This window comes from Gopherus evgoodei, chromosome 8, assembly GCF_007399415.2.
Source record: "Gopherus evgoodei ecotype Sinaloan lineage chromosome 8, rGopEvg1_v1.p, whole genome shotgun sequence".
In the NCBI taxonomy this organism is placed as follows: Eukaryota; Metazoa; Chordata; order Testudines; family Testudinidae; genus Gopherus; species Gopherus evgoodei.
In genome coordinates, this window is record NC_044329.1 from 35,769,666 (window position 1) to 35,794,592 (window position 24,927).

The 24,927-nt window shown below is 48.6% G+C and overlaps 1 protein-coding gene across 5 annotated transcripts in view; it reads right to left on the bottom strand.

Annotated features, from left to right (window-relative positions):
- Positions 1-799: 799 nt before the first annotated feature.
- Positions 800-24,927, bottom strand: part of LOC115656509 (marginal zone B- and B1-cell-specific protein-like) — a 30,160-nt gene continuing 6,032 nt past the window's right edge. The window contains exons 1-6 of one of the 5 annotated variants that reach the window (XM_030573304.1): positions 9,974-10,397; positions 9,218-9,311; positions 8,780-8,918; positions 4,837-4,958; positions 2,759-2,863; positions 800-1,875 (exon numbers count right to left, since the gene is read on the bottom strand). In XM_030573304.1, the coding sequence (XP_030429164.1) occupies positions 1,689-1,875; positions 2,759-2,863; positions 4,837-4,958; positions 8,780-8,918; positions 9,218-9,228 (564 nt within the window). In that variant the 5' untranslated portion in view covers positions 9,229-9,311; positions 9,974-10,397 and the 3' untranslated portion in view covers positions 800-1,688. Of the gene's footprint in view, positions 1,876-2,758; positions 2,864-4,836; positions 4,959-8,779; positions 8,919-9,217; positions 9,424-9,973; positions 10,398-11,106; positions 11,166-12,228; positions 12,614-16,329; positions 24,829-24,927 lie in introns of those variants that run through there. The other 4 variants (XM_030573305.1, XR_004001680.1, XR_004001681.1 and 1 more) reach the window with 4 other exon arrangements.

The following is a 24,927-nucleotide window of genomic DNA, read 5'->3' on the forward strand; positions in this document are numbered from 1 at the left end:
CAGCCCAGACACTTGGCCAGCTAGAAATTAACACTGTAAAGCAGGAACCTAGAACAGGATCGGAACAGCATATTAAACACACAGCCTGCTCATCAGACTGTAGGCCTGTGAGCCACAACAGGAAGCAGTTACTAACTGGAAACATTCACAAAGGAATGACTCTCACTGTCAGAAAAATCCTGCTGTGCAGGAAGAAGTGAAAGAAGTTAGGTGGAAAAGGATTGAAACGTCCCTAAGTGCTGGGAAGAGAGGGCAGCAGGGTCACCTGTTGAGCCCACAGGTGATGAGCAAAAGACAGGCAGCTTAACATTAGATCGAAATAACAGGGAAGAATAGCCAGGGGAAAAAAACTGATCATACAGTGAGTAAAAGGCCCCCAAATGCATTTAAAACCCCTCCACCTAAATAAAGACAGAAAGTTTCCACAGTTACTTAAGCCATCAATGTCCTTGTGCTCAGTTAGGGTGGGGGAGGAAACACCTTAGCACTGCCAGACAATGAGCACTAGCCCACACGAGGGACCAGACTAGAAAGAGATTTTTCAAACCACCTGAAACATATTTGCATCATGGGGTTGACGATCATTGAAATGCCCTTCTGAGACTGACTTAAAGATGTGAAATACAATGGGAAATGATGGGCCATTGATTTATACTCATATACACCTCTACCTCAATATAACCCGACCCAATATAACATGAATTTGGATATAACGCGGTAAAGCAGTGCTCCGGGGGGGGGGCGGGAGGGGCAGGGCTGCGCACTCCTGTGGATCAAAGCAAGTTTGATATAATGCGGTTTCACCTATAACGCAGTAAGATTTTTTGGCTCCCGAGGACAGTGTTCTATCGAGGTAGAGGTGTAGTTAGTAAAATGCATTATTTATAAAATGCACAGCTAGGAACCTGAGGCATTCAACAGCAAACCTACATATGCCCCATGACTCAATGTGGGAAAGGAAGTCAACAGGACCCGTGAGGAGTTGGGACTTCTAAAAATCAGACTGGATGTAACTATTTCAATACACTGAGTTTATATTAGATCTAGTGGGCAGATCCTCAGCAGGTGGATGTTGTCAGAATGCCATTGACTACAGCCCAGCTCCAACAGACTTTGCTGAAGCTATGATAATTTACACCGAGGATCTGCCACCATGTGTTTCTGGCATTGGCTTGATATATGGTATGTTATTATGTATGTGTGTTGGTTTATTTTAGGGTTGCCCATAAATAATTGCTGGGCTAAGAATATCACTTTATTCTTATAAAACTGCCTAACTGTACATGCTGTTTTGTTATGATAGAGTTGCCTGGATTTACATATTGGTTTGTTATTATTTGGATGCCTGATTGTATGTTTTGGTTTGTTATAGAGTTGCCTGGTTGTACATGTTGGTTTGTTATTATTGGGTTGCTCAGATATATATGGTGGTTTGTTATTATTGGGTTGCTCGGATGTATACGTTGGTTTCTTATTATTGGGGTGCCTGTCAGCCCTGCGGGGTTACGGGGATTGATCTTTTTTAAGCAATAACAATGATGTCAAAGAGCCTGGAAGCATTTGTTTTTTGGGGGAAAGCCCAGAAACGTCACATTGGTCTCCTTTGATGGCCAGTCGGCAGGCCAGGCTGACGGCACACACTCGTCAGCTTAGACCTATTTGCCAATCTTGGCTGAGCAGGAACAGAACTACAGCTCACTCTGCAGAGCCTTCACTTTGTTTGGGCTTTTGCTCTGGGTGTCGCTAAGTCTTGTGCAGGCTCTCTGCTCTTCGAAGCACAGGAACTCTGCCAAGGCAGCCGGCCTGCGTCGGTACTCCTCGTAGATCTGCTCTTCCCCAAATTCACCCAGGTAGCTGTGGCACAGCTTATATAATCTATGAAAACAAGAGAAACAGAAACAGGAATTCACGTCATTGTTATGGCAGGTGCCAACAGGTGGCGCTGTCACACACAGGATGACAAGTCCTTTGTCCCAGCATTTGAGCTGTGCATGGAGATGGAAGCAACGTGGTGTTGTGATCTAGTTTCTTTGTGGGAAGCTGTTGCAATCATCTAGGAAGTTTGCTCTCTGCCTTAATCTCCCAAGCTAGAGTTGCTCACTGGGGCTGAGATTTCTGCAAGAGGGGATTGCCTGGGTGCTGTGTGTGAGCACCGTCATTCCTGGACTGGCACAAAGTGTGTCAACAAACAAGTGACTCTACAACAATATCCAGACTGAGGGCCACGGATTTCTCCACCAACCGGCATGGCTCTGAAATCTGCTACTGTTCGGCACAAGGTTGGCAACGTTCACCGTGGAAAATGAGACTCAGGCCCAGACTCTTCAAGGTATTTAGGCATCTAAGTCCCATTGGGAGTGAGGCATCAAAACCCTTTTAAAATCTGACCTGGGCACTTCTGCAAACATTACTCATGTCACAGTGCCAGGTTGGGAGTCAGGTGTGGGGAGCATGCTCAGCAGCTGCCCTCTCTCCTTTGCTGCTCAGCAGGAAGTGGGGGCTCAGGCTGGTCCCTGCATGGGGAGGCCCCGTTTCCATTTCCTTTGGAAGGCACTATTAATAAAGCCTAGTTTGCCACTGGCAACCCATTTAGCACCCAGAAAAATAGCCAGTTGGCTTCCAGGGGGTTGTTCCTCCCAAAAACAGCAGGGAATTGCATTTGGTATTTCAAATTTGCTACGTCCCCCAAGGCTACTTCTCCATTAACACGCTCCCCAGTCCTCCACTCATGTTTGCCTGGCTCTGGCGGTGGGCTTACCTTGCTGGCCATGGTCCACCTGTCATCATCACACTCACGGTCTCCTGGTTCTTCAGGCCAGGCCCTGCGAAGCGTTTCACTCCCCCTACTTCTTGCACTCCATAGCTGGCGAGAGAAAGGGGACATCACAAAGTCACAGTGATGGTCGCACAAACCCCAAGCCCCCAGGGGAAGGGGAGTGTGAGGCCAAGCAGTTGGTGGTTGGGGCTGGTGATGGGAGGGCAGCCCAGGCCTTTCCTCTGATTACAGGAGGGGCCTGTGAGCAGGAATCTATTAACCCCCTTGTTTATGTCCCTGTTGTTACGTGTCACTGAGTCTTGGGGATTTGCCTGCAGCTAAATAAACCACCCTCCCTGAGTTTGGCTTGAATCTGAACTTTGATCAGTTGCAGGGCCGGGCTGCAAAAGCCCAAAGCCCAGAGCTGAGGCCTTGGGAGCTGTGGAGATGGGCAACTCCAGAGCTGAGCGGCACAGCTGGCCCCTGCCTCCAGGAGGGGCTGAATTGCAGCCCTGGATCCCAGTGCTCTGAGTGCTGGTGTAGGGCAGGGCTGAGCCTCACACAACAGGTCCCTCTCCAAGGGCAGGGCTCTGTCTCCTGGCACCCGCGCGTGAGCTAGAGGGCGTATGGAGGGGCCACAGCGTGGCTGGAGACCGTAGGCAGGGCTGTGGCAGTCAGCCAGGATGGGGAGCACACACTGGAGACACACCATTGCCAACTGTAAGGGCGCTGCCGCATGCCTCCCAGTCTATACCCAGGGTGGGAGGTGCAGCTCCATCCCCACTGCCTGCTGGAAATCTCATACCTGCAGGGGAGCCAGGAGGGAGCTGGGCTTGGCTTGCCCAGGGGGCAGGAAAGGGGAGCTCCTGGCACTATCTCCTCAAATGAGGTCCTGAGGCACTGTTGTCATTCAAGGCCCCAGGCCCATTTCCCAGGAGCAGGGCTAGCTGTGTCATAGTGGGCCAAGTTTCAGCAGGCAGAAGAAATTCCCCACCCGTCTTGCAGGACCCTGTACAGTGCCTGGCTTCCTGGCGGCTCTCACATGAGGCTGGTCACATGACAGCAAAGCCCAGACCTGCCCCTGGTGAAAGGAAGGATGGGCCAGTGGTCAGGGCACTGCCTAGGACTCAAGAAACCCAGTGTCAGTTGCTGGGCTGTCCCTGGGGCGGCAGAGCCTCAAAGGAGTTGGCTCACCCAAGTCTCGGAGTTTGGGAGGGGCTGGCTCGGAAGCTGGTGGCCTGGCTCATGGGCTGGGCTAACACTCTGAGATGCAGCCGCAGGCCTGCACTGTTGTTTTGGTCACTGGTCAGCTCACCAGGCCCAGGGGCCAGCTGAGCCCCTCTCCTGACCAGCTGCGATCCAGGCTGACCGAACAGCACCGACAGCCTTGACTGCCTGGGTCAGGTGTTTGGGGCTGGGACATCAGGCCAGCTGAGAAGGCAGCCACCTTTTCCATTGAGAAAGGCCAGGGAGCTGCTGCCCTGAGTTGGGAAATCCCAAGGCTGAATGATGCTGGGGAAATACAAAGGCTATTTTTCTGTCACCAGCCTGCTCGGGGCCCACTGCTGCCAGATGCTGAGCACCTCTGGGACACACTGTTCACCCAAGTTCCTGGTATCTTCCAGATGCTAAGTACCTTCCAGGATTTTGGTGCTGTGCCTAAGGGGCCATGGCGCCAGGGGCTATGCCTAAGGGCGGTTCCCCGCCCCCGCATCACCCTTTGCTTTGGACTTGGACCACAAAACTCCCCAATCTAAAGAAATTCCGCTAATCCAAGAACTGCCTTGATAATCTGTGCTGTCTAAATATGATCTCCCCAGAGCCATTCTAAGCTCCCCTTGGACTGCTGAGGACTGAGTCTCTGTAAGGAGCCAGTGCCCTTCCCATTCCCAGCTGACGCATGCAGGCATCTCCCTGGAAACGCTCATGGGTCTCTCTGAGTTTAGCTTTGCTGGGTCCTGAAGTGCTGCTCAATTCCTTTCCGAGGGGCTGAGGAGGAGAGCAGGCCATGCTACACTAGCTAGACATACTGGCCACCATGCACATACGATGGGCTCAGATCAAAGCGTGCGCTGACTCACTTTTCCCAGCTCTGCGAGCAGCTGTTCTCCAGTGTGTCCATGTATTCAGACTCGCTCAGACGAGTGGAGTGTGCTTTAGCGGACGACCGTTTGGATTCTGCTTTTGTCAGGTATTCCTGCATCTTCAATACAAGACAGAGAATGATCACCGTAGCATCTGTGCCAGCTGAGATTGAAATAATATTCAGCAGGGAACACTGCTCCGTGAGGCACGGTAGGGATGTGCCTCCAGCCCACTTTGCACGTGAGCAGGGGCAGGAGCCCTGTCTGCAGCGTGGTCCTTGAACACCCTCCCAGAGTTTCCTTTCTTTCAGACCAGAAGCTAAAATAAGTTTGCATCCTCCCCTCACATACCAGTAAGGCTCAGCTGCAGTGGGCATGCAGGGGCAGCAGCAGGCCACCTGTTAGCAAAGGTTTGGAGCAAAGCCTGAGGCCAACTGAAAACCAAACAGGTGTTGGCCCTGAAGGATGGCAGATGAAAAAGACTGGGGGGTGGGGCGGGACAGGAATGAAGGAGAAGAGAGAGCTGGGCAAAGAGATAGGAAGACAACAACCTGAATTGGATGGCCTTAGGCTCCTTCCTCTGGACTTCTTATGAGCCCTGTGTTACCCTGCCAAGCTGAAAGGCTTGGTACTGAAGGCTCAGCACTCAAATCAGAGTTGAGGCTAGCCAAAGCTCAGCACCTATCAATACCCAACATGCCGAGCTGTTTGGAAAAGCCCGGCACAAGAGCCAAAAAATAGCTACTCTCGGGCAGCTGCAGTTCAGCTTTTCTTTCCTCTGCATGGTCAGAAAGGACCTGATTCAGTGCCCACAGGCAACCCTGCCGCAGCCCCAGGGTGTCAGTGACCAACTGCGGCTGTTTGCTGCAGATGTGTAATGAGTTTTGTGGGCTTCAAGCTTAGCTCTCAGCAACCACCCCTGTAACTCAGAGCAGTTGCAGCCATCACTGGCTTTCTCATGGGCTATCTGCTGTGGGCCAAGGAGCCTGCACCCCCTACTCTCCCGTAGGAGTGGTCCCCCTGGGCCAGGACTGAATCACATGTGGGCAGGCAGGGCATGATGGGAGGAAGCTTGTGCTGCTCTCGGGGGCCGTCAGCCCAGCACAGAACACGCACACACACTTGGAGCCAGGCATTGGCAATAGGGCCGAGTTCCCATTGAAGCCAAAGAGAGTCAGGCGCCTGAAGACCTCTGAGGAGCTGAGCTTGGCCACTGAAGTGTTCCCAGTGCAACAGTCTCTATCGATGAGCCAAGCCCAGGGAGCTGGGGGCTCCAGTGCTACGTCAGTGCAGTGAGCTAGGCTGGATGCAGCAAGGAAACCCTTTCATTAGCTCATGGGCAGAAAGGCATTGGGCATAGACACAGCAGCTGATCAGTGATCAGGGCTCCTAGGGGGTCTATGACCAGCTTTGCCACTGACTTGCTGCATGAACATGGCCAAGTCACCTAACCCTCTGTGAGATGTGGCAGCAATGCTTCCCTACCTCCCATGGGGGTTGCAAGGCTGAATTCCTGGGTAGGAAAGAGCTGTGAGATTTCAGCCAGAAGGGGCTGAGTCAGACTCACACAGGGCTGGTATCGCTGGACTGGGAGCCACAGTACTGCAGCCTGCGCCCAGCAAAGGCTATTGAAAGCAACTGTGTGGCTGTTTTCTAGGGGATTTTCTCCCGGGACGTTCTGCACCTGCAGGCTTCTGGTTGGGGTGATTTGCATAAATCCATTTTTATCCTCTAGCGGGAAAACAGACTCCGCTTTGGGACGGGTGTGAGCCAGCTGTTAACGGCAGCATCCTGCCCCTCTCTGCAATAGGAGGTTTTCTTTTTAATACACCAGGGACATCCTCTAACGTAGATTTAACTTCTGAAACTGCCCATGTCAGAACAGCAAGCTCTGAATGCCTTGCCCTGGTGTCTTCTGGGGATCGGGGCTCTCCTTCATTAGCTCCTGTACACTAGCTCCCTGAAATACAGGGACATGAGGTGCCCAGCAGTTGCTCCTGCCTCAGAGTTCAACGTGGATATGCTGCTTTGCTAAGGAGATCAGCTGGAGGAGAGCAGGTCACTGTCCATTCCCACCTAGCTTTTGGGGGCGGGAGGGGGAGAAGTGTAATTCAGTCATACTTAGGAAGCACCTTGAGAGCTTTGGATGGAAGATGCTGTACCATTGTTAGGACTTTTGGATCAGTCCAACATGCCCAAGGACGCACCACTTGTCTCCTCTAGCCTTTCCCCCCCAACATGTCTTCCCACCATCACTAACTCCAGGGCTGCTCTAGTATAGACACGGTGCTGAGGTTTAACTGTTGTGTTGCCTAACCCTGCTCAGAGCAAGTCTAGATAAACTCAGCTCTGACACCCATGAGGAACAGATCTGCTGAGTAAGAAGCTGCACTTTTGCAGAGTTACTTTGCAGAGCTTATTAAAGGAGGTGATCTGGAGTGAGTTTTTCTGAGCATGGCATATGATCATTTGGATGGGAAAGTCCCCGAATGGGCTGAGAGAATTCGGTATCTACAAGATAAACTATGCCTCTGAATAACAGTGGGTACAAAATTGTGCTGGGGGCCAGGCTCTCAGAATCTGGCCTCAGAGTGCCTTGCTGAGCCAGAAGATTATTACAGCAAAGCGGTGTGGGATGGTTTATAGCCAGGCACAGCAATTTGTACCCAGTCCACAATGTCAACCATAAAAAATGAACAAAAGGCCATTAAATCTGGGTCGTATATTACAAGTCGCTTGCATCAACTGTGGAATTTATACCAGAGGAAGGGGAAGAATACCCAGTAGGATCCAATTGCAGGACTGAGTCCTAAATCTCTGGCTCAGGAAATGCCTGCTTCATGCCAGTGACACTGCATGGATATTGTTCCCCTGGCTTTCCTCTGATACTGCCCACTGACCCATTCCTCTTCCCCCACAGTTCCTAGAAATGTGGGCAAGGGAAGCAGCTCTGGCAAAAATTCCTTTGCCAAGATTTTGGAGCTGGATTCTCCTCTCAGCTCCACCTGGCAGATCCCAGCTCCGGTATTGTGCTCCCCATCCATGCTCTAGCTCTCAGCATCTGCCCCTCACTCCCTGTGCAGCAGGGCCCATGCCAGTGCTGGAGGGGGAGGCAGGGCTAACCCCATAGAGCTTTAGGGCTGGGTTACTCTGTGCTTAATCTCTGGTCACGGAAGGGGAGAGCCTGATCCAATCCACCCATTGAGCCTTCAGAAGTTCCACCACAGGACAACCAAGAGGCTCATGCTACTCTGGCTGGCAGAAGGGTTGGGGGCATAGGCAGCCTCTCTGTGCCACGGACTCCCCTGTCAACCAGGTGGAAATACCAGCAGCAAAATCAGGTGGGTAGCATGGGAAATCCCTGTGTAAGGATCCTGCAAGGGGAAAGGGACTGTCGTCTTGTTCTCTTTGGGGTCCTGGTCCATTACAGGGGCTGCTATATAATAATAGTAACAACAACAACAACAACAACAACAATAAAATAGAGACTCTAGCGGGTCTTGTCCATCTCTCCTTCTCCTCATACGTTATAATACACTGACTGTAATTACACGGCAGTTACAGTGTAATGCTAGAGGGTACTCAGGTACTTCACCGGCTGGGTATAGGAGTTCAGGCTAGGCACCTGTACCCCAGAGTACCATTTCACAGTTGTTGTAGTGTTATGTGTTAAGAGTGACCCTAAAAGGGTAACAACAACAAGTAATTCAGTCATGGAGTTCACTTGCCTGTTAATAGTATCTCCATGTACTGGAAGCACAACCACACTATAACTACACACTAATTAATACAGTGTAACTACAGTCACTGTATTATAAACTTCAGTGTAACTACAGTCATTGTACCATCAGGTGAACCCTCAGTTCTGTGATCCACTGGTTTTCTTCAGATTTTTAGTGCATCTCTGTGTGGGCCCTAATGCTTGTGGGGCGGGACTCACCTGGAAGGCTATCACTCTGCAGGCATCACAGCGAAGGTGCTCAGGCATATGGGCAGAGTAGGCTTCCTCAGCGTTGAAGTGAGGGGACGTAGCAGAGAAGGCCGTCTCCGAGACTGGGCCTGAGTCCCCCAGGGGGCTGCTGCAGGAAGAATGCTTTCTGTCATCTGCTGCTCTTAGATCAAAAAAGGTTAGCATCAAGACAGCTGACAGCAGTGACTTCATTTCCCCTGCTCGGAGAGCCCCTCTCAGGAACATACTGAGAAGGGAGAGAGACTGAATGCACTGAAAGGAAGCAGCAGGTCAGCAATAAGCAAACCTTTTGGGCCAATGAGAAGTCACTGACATTTCACCAAAGCAGCGTCACCCTCTACACAACCCGCTTTGTTGTAGTTTTTTTACCCAAATGAAAACTCGGTTGGTTAAGGCCCCGGTACAAACCTCTGGGGCATTGGTGTACCTTTCAGCTGTTTTCCCCTTCTTCAGTCATATGGCATTTGTGGTGTTTGGGGGGTCACTTGTGGCTATAGTTCTGCTAAATATAAAGACACAGAAGCATAAAGGTGTTACAGCTGGGAGTCCTACAAGAGCAACCAGACTGCTTCCCTTGGGCTGATGCAGGCTTGAGCTCATTAGGTAGCCTCCTGGCCAGTCTAGGGTTAAATGTCCCCAGGCCTCAGGTTTCCACCCCTTTCCTGGGAGAGTGTATTCCTCTGCCTCATTCACTCAGCCCTAGGAGTGTTTTCACCTTAATTCCACTTCTAGTTCTGTCCTCTTGATAAATAATGCCACCCTAAATTAATAATTCCACACCCAGCCTGGATGTTTCAACACTTCCAGGATTTGCAAAGAGTTCTCAAGGTCCCACTTACAAGCTGGCCACTCTGAAATCCTTTAATCTCTCTTTGTCAATCAGCCCCACAACAATCCCCTGACTAGTTGATTGTTCTTCCCTGTGCATTCCCTCTACTTTCTCCCCCTGCGACAGCTTGTGTTGCTTTTCTGGCGGTGGTAATAATGCACGGCTCACTGCTTCTTTGGCACCAAACTTTGCCTGAGCCCAGCTCTGCGGATAGGGTGACCAGATGTCCCGATTTTATAGAGACAGTCCCGATTTTTGGGTCTTTTTCTTATATAGGCTCCTATTATCCCCCACCCCCGTCCCGATTTTTCACACTTGCTGTTTGGTCATCCTACCTGCGGTGCTGAATCAATGGGAGTGGTGCCTTGATTAAGTTCTGCAGAATCAGATCCCAAGTGTCGCTCAGACAGTCTGCGTCCTAAAAGGTGAGGGATGGGTTCATTGGGCACCTAACTCCACTAGGCTCTGTGGACAATCACAGCCTCTCCTAACAAATGCTGTTCCATGACACAATGTCCTCAGCTGGGACGACCTAGTGCAGGCTGTAGACTTCGCTGGAGTTGCCTGGTTCACACTACCTGGTGATCTGGCCCTTTGTGTTTCGAATGAAGCAATCAGGCAGCTAGTCAGTGCATCCTGGGTTCTGTAACTATCCTCAGGGAATCCAGGCTTTATTAAGTCACCAACTGCTGGGGGGTGGATCTGGGCACTAAGCACAAATCCATCATAGCCTCTCCCTGTCCACCTCCAGCTCTTCAGTCCAAACTCCCCCCATGTTCTCACATTTGTATGGCAGTTAGTGCTCTGCCCCCTTCGCTTTAGCTACAAGAAGCTCTCCACTCCCCCTCCCCCCCCCACCCCCGGGCTCACCAACGTGCACTAAAACATGGCAGGCACCTTGCTCAGAACTAAAAGTGCAAGGAAGGGTTAGCCCGGTGGCTGCAGGCCAGGCACAGTCAGCTGACTGGCACAATTCCTAGCTGCACTAAGGCAGTTCGGATCTATCTTTGTGAAATATCAGTCACCGCCAGGTAAATCAGCAGATTGGAGGAGCAGACTTGCAGTTATATTGCCCGCGGGAAGAAAACCACTTAGAATCTTAAAGCTTGAAAATGTGGGGCCTAGTCCAAGCAAACATAACCCTTCCCTTCCATGCAGCACAGCACACACTGAGGGCTTGGCTCTACAGCTGGCTCAGATACACAGAGGAAAGGTCAGCCTGGCTCATAGGGGCACAAATGGAGCAGTCTGCTAGTGAATGGAAGACGGCAAGGCAGTGGCCTCTGTGAAATGAGTTGGCAGGTTTCAGTACATAGATCTGCTGAGCATGGTATAAGAACCCATATAGAATAGAATACAATAGCCAAGTAAAGCAGCAGGTGGCACTATTCCTGGCAGTCGCTGCTCTTTCCAGGTGGATGGGTTTTATTTTTGCTTAAACCTGGGTCCCTGTCCCAGAACCTCCTACCTGCACAGCTTTCAGTGCAGAATCAGGACTTGCATAGCTCTGTGACTCAGTTTCCCCATCTGCAAAATGAAAATAATATTCCACTTAATTACCTTCCGAGGTGTTGTGGAGCTTAAGTCATTTCTGTTTGTGCAGCCCAACAGAAAGGCAAAAAAATAATAAAAGAGGAAGGAGCGAAGCTCTCATCACGAGGAAGAGCCTGATCCTGCATATTTTGCCTACTCAAAACACCCTATGGAGTGGAGCAATACAGAAATGCAACAAGTATCGGTTTAGCCTGGGGCTGTTCCATGCAGTATTGTATTCTATTTCAAGTCTTTTTGGATTGTCTATTAATGACAGGTTTCAGAGTAGCAGCCATGTTAGTCTGTATCCGCAAAAAGAACAGGAGTACTTGTGGCACCTTAGAGACTGACAAATTTATTTGAGCATAAGCTTTCGTGGGCTACAGCCCACTTCTTCGGATGCATAGAATGGAACATATATTGAGATATATATACACATACAGAGAGCATGAAAAGGTGGGAGTTGTCTTACCAGCTTACAAACATTGAATCTATCTCCCCTCGTAAGTATTCTCACACTTCTTATCAAACTGTCTGTACTGGGCTATCTTGATTATCACTTCAAAAGTTTTTTTCTTTTACTTAATTGGCTTCTCAGAATTGGTAAGACAACTCCCACCTTTTCATGCTCTCTGTATGTGTATATATATATCTTCAATATATGTTCCATTCTATGCATCCGAAGAAGTGGGCTGTAGCCCACGAAAGCTTATGCTCAAATAAATTTGTTAGTCTCTAAGGTGCCACAAGTACTCCTGTTCTATTAATGATGTTTTCTGTCACGGTCCAGTCCTGCAAACGGAGGTGAGATAGCTTTCAGGACCAGCTCCTTAATGGGGACAGAGGCTGACTTGGGGTAGCAAGTTGACTACCAAAGTGCCCATAGCCCATTGAAATCTACAGGAAGCTTTTCATTGGCTTCCCTGTGCTTTGGATCAGCGCTTCAGTGAATCGGCCTGTACTGTACAGAAGACTTGCATTCAAGTCAAACACATCAGGAATCTGCATCAACATAAGGCGACTTCCAATACAATTTTAAAAACACACATCATTAATATAATGGTTTCACATCTCACCACTTTTATTGCCTTTTTATTGCATTTGTTTTATGCATGTTAGAGAAAGGTTCCTTTTGACCCAGGAGCAGGCCAGTGTACAGTGTCCAGTCCTATCTCATTGCAGATATAACCTCTGCGTTACAAAACAAAACAAAGTATTCAACACCAGCTATTTTGTTCAATGTCTTCATCTTCTCAAATGTATCCAGAACTTTCCCAGAACAGGTGAAAGACACAGATACATCAAAGGGAGACAACAAGACATTTTTAGCAGATCCATCTGAACCTATATTTCCAGCTTGCTGGGCAAAGCATATTTTCTGGAGAGATGAGGGTCTGGCAGTTCATAGCGTCAAATGTCACTCTGAATGCTGTTTTCTGGCACTGCATGTGATCACATTTAAAAAACAAAACCAGGTTAGCACCAGCAGACAACTGATCAGCTCTTGCATTTATTAGGAATCCAAATATTGATCACGCCATGTCCTGATCCTGCAATCAGACCCACAGACCAGAGCACCTGTGAAGAATCTTGATGTCTGGACTAATGTAACCCTAATTTATGCCCCTCTCACCTGCTGCGCAAGCAGGTCTGATTGCACAAGCAGGCCCTCCAGCAGATGAACCCAAGCTTGCCTTTGGAAAAAGCCTGGTTTTTTTATTCCCCAGATGATGAACCCGTTACACATTTATGTGCTTTGTTAAAAGCTGACAATGTTCTGCAATGTGGATCCTGCGGTGGATTCACTCCAGGCTAACATACTGTAATTGAGAGCAGGTTGTGGCCCTCAGTGTCTGGCCCATTTCTATAACACCAGATATTTCACTTGTATCTGTCAAATAAGGGGGGAATTTTCAAAAGCTCTCTGCATTGGCCTAACCCTGCTCCCTTTGAAATCCATGGGAGTTTTACCACTGGCTTGAATGGAGAGTGGAGTTAGGCCAATCAAAACTGTGTGTATTTGAAAATCCTACCCTATATATCTAATGCCGAGCCTGCCTCATTGTTATGTGGTCACCTAATGACTGACCCTATTGCAGGGCACATGAGGATGGTGGAATGGTTCCTGTGGGAGCCTCTTCAGGCACAGTGACTTTCAGATCCCAGCTTTAACTGTTGTATTTAACATAGTTATTGGCTTTTAATTTCCCTGGTTTAAGAGAAAAAATAAAATATTTGAAAGCCTCTTGAGTAATAAAATCTCATGCTTCAGGGCTGCTGCTGATGACTGATAGGGTCACGAAGGACACTTCTCTCCAGATCCAGCGTTGAACATATGATATTATGGGAGGGAAGGGTGCTTCCTTTATTGGATTTAGGGTACTCATAGACCTATGGCTTGCTCTAGTGTGGTATGTTGTCCTTTGCTTTGAACAGGTCAGCTTGCCATGCAGCCAGCATGTCAGGTGTTCCAGGATGGGTGCAATTTAGAAGGCTGATCAAGCTTTTCCCTGGCTGCTATCCATGATAAACAGCAAAGGGATGAAAAGTTAAGGTGGCTTAGAAGGCTGGCGAGGGTTGTTGAGCTGTGCTTATCTGCGGTGAACTTTCCCAAAAGCTCTGCAGTAGGCACAGAAAGGTGCTATCTATGGTATCTGCAAAGGTCTCGTGGGCTCATATGTCTCACTTTCCTGCTATAGATTTCCCTAGAGATACCGATCCCTACCTCTCGCCAGGCCATAATGGGCATTCCGCAGAGAAATACAATTTAATTTACCTGTATAGGACTCTTTTGTCCTCCCCTTGCATGAAATCTCATTTGTTCTGAGAAGATTCCAGGATGTGACATCACAAATACTGGAGGTTACATGGAAGCCTGGGTAATCCATGGTATTTGTGATGTCGCCAAAAGATGCATTTTGGAATCACATCAGAGAAGCAGGAAGTAATGCGAGGCTTTCCAAGAAGGCGAGAAAGAATTTGTAAAGGGTTAGTTCTTATTATGAATTTGTCCTGCAACAGTGCCTAGAAGGTAAGGCCCTGCTGTGCTGGGCACCATTTCTCTGCTGAATGCCTCCCACAGCAGCATGATAAATAATCACACTTACAGAATGCACTTCATCAGTAGATTCATAGATTCATAGACTCTAGGACTGGAAGGGACCTCGAGAGGTCATCGAGTCCAGTCCCCTGCCCTCATGGCAGGACCAAATACTGTCTAGACCATCCCTGATAGACATTTATCTAACCTACTCTTAAATATCTCCAGAGATGGAGATTCTACAACCTCCCTAGGCAGTTTATTCCAGTGTTTAACCACCCTGACAGTTAGGAACTTTTTCCTAATGTCCAACCTAAACCTCCCTTGCTGCAGTTTAAGCCCATTGCTTCTTGTTCTATCATTAGAGGCTAAGGTGAACAAGTTTTCTCCCTCTTCCTGATGACACCCTTTTAGATACCTGAAAACTGCTATCATGTCCCCTCTCAGTCTTCTCTTTTCCAAACTAAACAAACCCAGTTCTTTCAGCCTTCCTTCATAGGTCATGTTCTCAAGACCTTTAATCATTCTTGTTGCTCTTCTCTGGACCCTCTCCAATTTCTCCACATCTTTCTTGAAATGCGGTGCCCAGAACTGGACACAATACTCCAGTTGAGGCCTAACCAGCGCAGAGTAGAGTGGGAGAATGACTTCTCATGTCTTGTTTACAAAATACCTGTTAATGCATCCCAGAATCACGTTTGCTTTTTTTGCAACAGTATCACACTGTTGACTCATATTTAGCTTGTGGTCCACTATGACCCCTAGATCTCTTTCTGCCATACTCCTTCCTAGACAGTCTCTTCCCATTCTGTATGTGTGAAACTGATTGTTCCTTCCTAAGTGGAGCACTTTGCATTTGTCTTTATTGAACTTCATCCTGTTTACCTCAGACCATTTCTCCAATTTGTCCAGATCATTTTGAATTTTGACCCTGTCCTCCAAAGCAGTTGCAATCCCTCCCAGTTTGGTATCATCTGCAAACTTAATAAGCGTACTTTCTATGCTAACATCTAAGTCATTGATGAAGATATTGAACAGAGCCGGTCCCAAAACAGACCCCTGCGGAACCCCACTTGTTGTACCTTTCCAGCAGGATTGGGAGCCATTAATAACTCCTCTCTGAGTACGGTTATCCAGCCAGTTATGCACCCACCTTATAGTAGCCCCATCTAAATTGTATTTGCCTAGTTTATCGATAAGGATATCATGCGAGACCGTATCAAATGCCTTACTAAAGTCTAGGTATACCACATCCACCGCTTCTCCCTTATCCACAAGACTTGTTATCCTATCAAAGAAAGCTGTCAGATTGGTTTAACATGATTGTTCTTTACAAATCCTTGCTGGCTATTCCCTATCACCTTACTACCTTCCAAGTGTTTGCAGATGATATCCTTAATTACTTGCTCCATTATCTTCCCTGGCACAGAAGTTAAACTAACTGGTCTGTAGTTTCCTGGGTTGTTTTTATTTCCCTTTTTATAGGTGGGCACTATATTTGCCCTTTTCCAGTCTTCTGGAATCTCTCCCGTCTCCCATGACTTTCCAAAGATAATAGCTAGAGGCTCAGATACCTCCTCTATTAACTCCTTGAGTATTCTAGGATGCATTTCATCAGGCCCTGGTGACTTGCAGGCATCTAACTTTTCTAAGTGATTTTTAACTTGCTCTTTTTTTATTTTATCTTCTAAACTTACCCGCTTCTCATAAGCATTCACTATGTTAGATATTCCTTCAGACTTCTCAATTAAGACCGAAACAAAGAAGTCATTAAGCATCTCTGCCATTTCCAAGCTTCCTGTTACTGTTTCTCCCTCCTCACTGAGCAGTGGGCCTACCCTGTCCTTGGTCTTCCTCTTGCTTCTAATGTATTGATAAAAAGTCTTCTTGTTTTCCTTTATTCCCATAGCTAGTTTGAGCTCATTTTCTGCCTTTGCCTTTCTAATCTTGCCTCTGCATTCCTGTGTTGTTTGCCTATATTCATCCTTTGTAATCTGACCTAGTTTCCATTTTTTATATGACTCCTTTTTATTTTGTAGGTCATGCAAGATCTCGTGGTTAAGCCAAGGTGGTCTTTTGCCACATTTTCCCTCTTTCCTACCCATCGGAATAGCTTGCTTTTGGACCCTTAATAGCGTCCCTTTGAAAAACTGCCAAATCTCCTCAGTTGTTTTTCCCCTCAGTCTTGATTCCATTGGGACCTTACCTCAAGGCACGTTACAAGGATGAGTCACTATCATAACCCAAAGATGGGGAAACTGAGGCATGCCACATCTGAGTGACTTGCCCAAGCTCACCCAGTGAATCAGTGGCAGAGAGTGGACCCACACCAGGGCTCCGTTGCCCTATTTACGGGCCTATGCTGCATTCCCTCAGGGCGGGGGCATAAGGGATCTAAATCGCTGCTTAGCTCAGGTTTCATGCTTGATTTGCAGTTCACCTTTAAACACCATTATTAAATTATCCCTTTCCATTTCACACTCACTATTCAACCTGCATTAACCCCTCTTTCACCTGAACACACATCAATTCCAAGGAGTCTAGTACGGCTGGATCCACCACCTCTGGCTCCTGCCCAGCCAGGATGCCCAAGCTACTCCAGGGCTGGCAGCTCTAAAGCATAGCAAAGTGGAGCTGTTAGCTAGAGATTCTCATCAAACCTTGTTAAAACCCTGCATGGGGCCCAGCCTACACTTTGGCCTCAGAGAGGCAAATCTCCCCTCTAACACTGTAGCCTTTTGCTCTCATTCCACCTCCCCCCACATCGCTTCTGCTCCCTTCTTCCCTGAACCAGCCATGTTTCTCCTCGCCACACTCTGCTGAGCAGCCTCACTCTCTTCACCCCAGAGAGGCCTTCCCCCTGGGTGACTGGTCCCTGAGAGATGCTCCTGTTTCCTCTCCTCTTGCGGGGCAGTGGTTCCTAGGAGAGACAGCTGGGCTGGTTCTGCCTTGTTTCCAGCCTCTCTAGCTGCTTCCTCGCACTGAGCCTGACACCTGCAGAACAGCTGGAAACCAGCGAGCCAGCCTGTGACCAGGGAGCTGTCCACAAAGCAGCAGCAAGAGCTCTGGACTCTGGAGCTCAAACACCCCTGAGGCCTGATCCTGTGAGGTGTGCTCAGATGCACAGTTCTTCACCCGAGCAATGCCCCTGATGTCAGTGGGCAAAGGCCACTCGTGCTGATGAGGGCTGCAGGATTGGACCTGCAGGCTGGGTCTAGCGCCGAGCTGGAGCATGTGATGTGCTTTCTATACCAGCGGACTGCCTGCATTTTGAATGTGGGCGGAGGCAGGACCTCCCCTGGCCACAGTCAAGTTTAGAACATGTGTAAACAGAGTTTCTGTACCCAGGTTACCAGCAGCAGCTCTGATCGTTTACACTGGAAGAAGTTTAATAACTGATTAATTCCCTTCTCACTCTTCCCGCTGCTCACTTATTTTCCACACCTCCAGGGGACTGGACTGGGTCCCTTTGTTCCAGCACTGACCATCTGTTGAGCATTAAGATGCAACTTACTAAATACATCACTAAATAGCCACTGCCTCCCATGCTGACCCATATCATCCTTGTGCCCCCTTGTCTGCCTGCCTGTTTTTCTCCATCTGTTGTCTTTTGTCTTATATTTAGATTGGAAGCTCTTTTGGGGCAGGGACTGTCTTTTTTTGGTGTATGTACAGCGCCTGGCATGATGGGGTCTTGGGCCATGACTCCTTGACACTGCCACAATGCACATAAATACATTAATTATCCTAATTCTTATTAACAGAAATGCTTTGGACATATTGTAATTTTTCTTTTCTATACAGCAAAGGACAAAAGTGCCAGATTCCTTAATTATTTCTCATTCAGTTCTTTGGGCCAGAACCTCAGCAGGGGGAAACAGGCATTGCCCCGTATGATTTCAGTGGTACTGGGCTGATTTAAGCCAGCTGAGGATCTGAGCCGGTGTGGGGCAGGGAGGTATGACTACACTGCAATCACAGGGTAGGAATGCAACTTGAGTTGCAACTTGCAATCTTTTAATCTAGCCTGGGTAAGCCCATAGTGCCATGGCTTTGCTGCTCTTGCACTGGAGCTCGCTAGCTTGAATCTGTCTAGCTGAGCTGCGACCAAGCCTACTGCAGTATAGACATACCTGGGGAGTGCGCAGGCCAAAGAAACCAAAGGATTAACAATACCATGAAAAATAAGTCAGAACAAGTACAAATCATTGCAAGAAAAGGCAACACCAAGCCCACATTGCAACTGTTTGCAGTGTCCAGGTGAGAGCTTAAGCAGGCAGGTAGGAGCCTTAAGAGCTTAAGCAGGACTTACATGAGATATCTTCCCTCTGCAGGGCATGCATTTCACCCAGCCAGCCCCCCAAAACAGCTGGAAACAGCTAAAATTTCCCAGGGGTCTGAGAACCTATTTTTTAAAACGATTATTGACCCTTTTGCTAATATTGAAAATACTTGGACAAGTTCCGTAACAGCTCTCACAGATTCCCAGGCTGTCACACTGTGACCTCCTGCAGGGTAGAAAACTTCTCTGAAATAATTTCCCAGCCAGTGACCATTGCCCATAATGCAGCATGCCCTCCCCTTTGCACAGACTCTTTGCTTGCCAGAACAAAACAATCTGGGAGGTGGTATGCAGTCCAGCCTTCATGTGTGCAGCCCCTTGAAACAGCAATCTTTACAAATAAAAACTAGGTGTGGGGGGGTAATTTTTGTAATGCTGATGAGTGGAAGTTTTGTCTTTCAAAGCGAGAGGGTGGGTTTCTCCCGGATAGTATCCTACCAACACAGACTAAGCAAAAACCAAAATAAAATGACTATTACCTGGCACAGGGCCCGATCCTGATTCACTTAGTGCTGAGCACAGATAACTCTGGTGGCTGGTGAACAGCACCTCCCAGGATCAGGCCCAGCATTAGAATACTTTGTTCTGTGCATCAAGAAACAGATCAGCAGTTATGGATGAGAGGCTGTTAGGCTAAATCCTGGTCCCTTTGAAATCAATAGCAAACCTCCCATTGACTTCACGAGCACCAGGACGGTCAGGCTGGTTGCATTTAATTAGTATGGCTATTGCATTCTGCACTCTCATTAGACACCAATGAGATGAACAGGAAATGATGTGCACCGTGGCATCTTCTTGGTGCACTGTTACCTCTGATTTACTTCGGAAGCCCAAACATCTGGACAAGGGGAGCAAAGTGCAGCCAGTGGGGTCAGGCAGTGGGTCTCTCTCTCTCCCTTTCCACCACATCTTGGGGACTTGTGTAGGCTTGACTTGTTTTCAAGTATGAATATTCCGACATAAATACGCAATATACATTCACTGAGGGAAACCACTTTTAACCCTCCGTGTGCTGCATGTTCATTTGGATGAGGGTCTTACATCCGGAACAAGGGCCCTTTCTCTGGCATGGAAGGATTGGAACTTGTAGCTGGGGAGAATAAAGGCTGATTAGGGCTAGGACTTGAATTCATCCCAGTAGGAATATAATATAAACTCTCCATGTAGTTGCAGTCAGTGGCTTGAGTAGCTGGTGGAGCTTCACCTTTTGGACCAGGGCTGAAGGTTTCAGTTACATTTGTATTTTCTTGACAGGGCTGTTGATTTGGCAGATTGGGGTGGACAGATGGCATAGCCACAGGAGGAGGAGGAAACCCTGGGAATCCCGGATATGGTATGTAGGGGGGCCCGTAAACCCCTGGATTCATGACCAATGGATTGAAAGGAGATGGGTAAAGCCTACTATGTGATGCCAAGGGGACTGGGGGTATCAATACTTCAAGGTACTGGCCTGTCTCTGGGTCAAAGAGCATTTTCAGCTGCGGCTGTCTGGGAGGTTCCATGTAGTAGCACTTCCCGCTGTCTGGATCAATGAGCATTTTCCTGTGAGCCTGGGGTTGGGGAGCAAAAGACCTGGTGGGGCTAGGGGCACTTCTACTGCCTGGTGACACACCGTTGTTCCTCCTCAAGAAATTGGGTGAGTCGTTGACTCTGTGATGGGGCTGGACATGGCTTGGCTGGTCATTCATGGAGTGTTCTGCAGCTGCCTTGCCCTCTGGCGCTTTCAACTGTGGAGACTCATTGCTTATTGTGCTCACGGGTGCTTCCCCACCTTGCTGTAAGAACACATTGGAACTGACCAAAGTGTGGTCTGAATGGGAGGGCACCAAGGGCTTAGGAGCTGCTTCGGGTTTCTGGGCTTTCACGGGAATCGTTAAATAGTTGGCATTCTCAGCATGGGTGGCTGTGAAATATTGCTCATTTCCAGCCTGCTGTCTGTTCAAATGATCCCAATTCTCCCTCTGATCTTGGAGCTTTCCAGCTGGTGGTGATGGTGCAGCAGAAGGAACTCCTGGTAGTCTGGTTTCTTCACTGTATTCCTTTGATCTCAAGAAGGCATTGGAATTGGCACATTCTGGAGACATGAGGGTTGCTGGCACAAACACCTGGCTATCCAACGGCCTGGGGGCATCAAACATTTTATTCTGGGCCTTCCGCTGATACGAACCGTTAACAGACTGATTGTTGGCTGGTGTGTTTGTGTGGGATGTTTGGGTACTTGTCCCTGTTGGCTTTATGGGCTGTAGATGTCTGTAGCCTTCCTTGGTCTGTTCAGAGACATTGTTTTCTTCTTTTGGACTGACAGAAAAGTCTTGACTGTCATGATGTGTCAATGAGATGATCTCAGTGGATAAATGCTTCTGAAATGGCCACTCAGGCTCCTTCTGGGCCTGAGCCTCCTGAAAATGACCTGGCCTGGCGGTGTTGCGATTGATGTAAGTGTCGTTCTTGGAGTCCTTAGGAGAGGTTGAAGATGGAAACAGAACAGCTTTGCTTTTTTCTAGTGAACTGCAATTAGCTTGTGTCGATGAGTCTTTCGGAGCCCTTCCATCCAAAGCTGAGTAAGCTGGAGCAGGGAAGTGGTCAGCTTGTGTTCTGTGTGGATGCTTGGAAAGAGAACTGTTGACTTTAACATTAAGCTGGGATTCCATCTGGGGTGCTTTCCTTGTGGCTTTGGAACATGGTGTTACATTTAGCTCACTCCTCTTGTAACACACTGATTTATTTTCAGGCTTTAGCTGGGGTTCTTCATTCCCAGCTACAACCTTCTTCTTGGACTGAATTTGAGTGATGTGGATTGGAGATTCACTCACTGCAGTGCATTTGCTTTCAGTAAGACTGACAGGTCCATCCACGTAGGGCTTAGTGGTGGGGTTTAAAGTGGCACTGTGCTGCAGGTCACTCGTTCTCTGATCTGGTATGGAAAGCGCTGACACATCTAAGTTCAACTGCTGCTCCCAGTTTTTTCCATGTGAATGGGTCTTTGTTTGCACATCATCTTTGCGACACACTGAGGTGCAGTGTATAAACAGAGGGGAGGCTGCTAGGCTTATGCTATCCCCACTGTTGGTTTCTTGGTCTCTATTGAAGATGTCTGAAGATTTAAAGCACAAGCTATAGGTGTTCTTAACTAACTTTCTGACGTCCCTGGGCTGATGTATTTGCCGCCTCCCTTTACTCTCTGTCTTCTTGGCCTCCTGAGTGTGCGATGCTTCAGGGGGAGTGCTTTTCCCATCGCTGCGTGATCTGCAGGAAGTGGGCAAAATGAGAGAGGAATACTTGGTGCTCTGCACTGCTGCTGGCCTCTTCTCGGCACCGCCCTCCTGAGTCAGCTGCCTGGAGACATTCAGCATCTTCTGCTGCTGCTCAGGTTTGCTCTGTGGGATCAGTTTCATCTCCTGCGTTGTGGACATGAAGATGTTCCTGGCTGGATCCCTGGCCACCACCAAACTTTTTGGCTTGAAGGGGACCTTCTCCTCTTCCCATGACGTGTGCTTGTTCTTGGTGATCGCTCGCTGCTTCAAACTAGGCCATGGCTTTTGGGCTTTGGAAAACGTCGGGGCGACACCCGAGCCTTTCACCTCAGCCTGCTTGGATTCAAACAGGGCACGAGCTCTCCAATATTCTTTCCTCTCTTTGGCAACCTGCTTCTTTCTGTCACCTGAATCCCTGTTCATGCCGTCTGCCAAGATGGGGAGTGGCTTGGACTGAGTGGCTTCATGAGACTTCAGTCTTTCATCCAGCTCGTTGAACGTCTTCTTCAGCTTGCAGACATTTTCCCTTTGCTGCTCGTTCAGCACTACACCTTTGGTAGGCCGCATGGCATCAGTGCTTTCTTGGCTCATTGACTCAGACCTTTCGCTCATTGAATGACTCTGCAGATCTTCCGCTGAACAGCTGCAGTCGGATTTGGACAGAGAACTTGACTTCCTCTCCGTGAAATCTCCCACGAGGTCCGTACTTACGGAGGATGGTACAGAAGAAGTCGAGCTGCCCTGCATCGATTTCTGCTCCATTCTGATCCTCTGCTCGTATTGCATTTTCTTGGCCAGCACATTTTTCACCAGGCAGGAGGCCATCCTGGTTTTGCTGTATGAGTCGTCTAATGACGCAGTTCTCATAAACTGTTTGTAGTTTATCCTGAATTCACTGCTGATGGTCCTGCCCTTTGGGCAAGTGTCGTTCCTGGGTGCTGCAAAGGGCTGATGGGCAGCGCAGTCCCCTGCTCCGAGGAAACTCATCTCATTCCTGTCTCTCTGCTTGAGCTGGATCTGCCGCTTGGGCACGGTCCTCTTTTTGGAGTGGCCCTTTTTGCCGGCAGCACTTTCCAGCACCACATCAACGCACTCGAATGGGTCCTTCCCGAATGAGTAACTGGGCGGATCTTTTTCTGGGACTTGGCTGGCAGCTGGGAATTGTCTGCTGCCCTTTGCCTGGCTGACCACCTCTGCTTTTCTCAGCTCATTACGCATTGACCACCTGTTCATTCCATTACTGTCTTCTGACAAGGAATTGGACAAGCTAGACGATGTCCTGTTACTAGAACTGTACATACATAGGGAACTACCGTGAGGGCACGAGAGGCTCCGGAACGACAGAGCAGTGAGCTTCTGAACTTCATTATCAGCCTCTTCGGAGTCGCTTCCAGTGCTGGAGTTGTCAGCGCAGTACTGGGGGCAGGGAGCCTTGCTAATCACAGGAGCTCTGCTGCCCTTCGTATTGTGCGCTTTGAGGAACATCTCCCTGGGTTTCGGTGCATTGAATCGTAAAGGCGGATCCAAATATTTAGACCTACCGGCTCCAGGCTGCAGCTCTCTTGTGGCTAGCCCCATCCTGCTGCTGTACCCTGGAGCAGAGCTATTCTTAGCAGGGCCTGTGATTGACATCTGAACCTGTTGCTTCTCCTTGGCACTGAGGTAGCCTCTGTATCTGCAAACTTGATTGCTTGCGGCACACTCCCTGCCTGCCTGGGTGCTAAATGTCCTCTCAGCTGTGGTTGTTAAACTCCCCCCTGAAGCCTGGCTTCTATTTAAAGCTGAATGAACTATGGCCGTAGAGGCAGCAGCACAAATATCACCAGCACCTTTGCTGTTTTTATCAGGCAGCTCCCATGCGGCTTTGTCAAAATCACTTGGCGTCCCACATAGTTGCTTAACTGTGTCCTCAGAAGCACCCCTCCAAAAGTCTTTCATGCCAGCCGGGCTCCGTTCAGAAAGGCTCACCGATGCAGTTTTGTTCTTGCGATGCAGATCACTTTCATCATCTGGGTCACCATCAGGTGGCTGGGTTAACAGAGTGTCCCCTTCATCTTCCAGAGACTCCACGCAGTCCTTAAAACTCTCAGCCCCCTCTGAGCATAGAGCGGTGTGGTAAGAAGAAACAGAGGAGTCTGACGTGTCCTTTAGGGGGTCCCCTTGGGATTGGCTAGGTGTGTGTCTGTTCTTTTCTGAACCAGCTTCTTTGCATTCAGAGTCACTGAAGATCCTCTCCCCACTTAATCCATCAGGCTCAGGGGTCTGCCCTGGCCTAGAGAATTGGACACTATTTCTTTTCACTGCGGGGATCATTTTTTATTCCTTGCAGCATATGCTAGGTTCAGAGGGGTCCATTTGAAATAATGCAGCTCAGGCTTGTCTTTATATTTATTGGAGCTGATGCTATTTCCCCTGGGACTTGAGAACCTGATCTTTTCCGGGGGCTCATTTTCCATCCCCGCCGTTTGATACGGTCATAATAAAGAGCAAAACCCTGATCACATGCATGTTATTGGTCGCCAGCCTAGGAAAGGAGAAACAAACAGATATCATATGCTAGCAGCACGACCGACAATAACTGGCCAGAGCCAAGGTATCAGTGATTTATTTTTGTTTTTAAGCAACACAACTGAATGAAAAGTTCAGCTCGACAGTATGTGTTCAGGAAGCAGTTCCGAAACGCAGGCAGCTATAAACTATGCTCTGAGAAACAGCTGTGAGATGCAGCCCTAGCAAAATACCAGCATGATTCTCATGCACTGACTGCTCAGCTGCGAGGTGCTGGGGGAGGCAGCACCCTTTCCATAATCTAACAGGTCTCTGCCTAGATGGCTCCTTTAATGTGCGGCGCTTTAGTGGCCTCCCTCCCAAAAATGGCCAGGCTGCTGAGAACAATGCTAAACATCCATGAATAAATCAGATATAAAGATAATAGTATCACAGAAATGCAGGCGTGAGGGAACTTTGAGAGGTCGTCTAGTCCAGCCCCCTGCACTGAGGCAGGACCAAATAAAGTTAGACCATCCTTGACAGGTGTTTGTCCAACCTGTTCTGAAAAACCTCCAGAGCTTAACCAGCCTTCTGGTTTGTTTTTCCTAATCTAATCTAAATCTCCCCTGC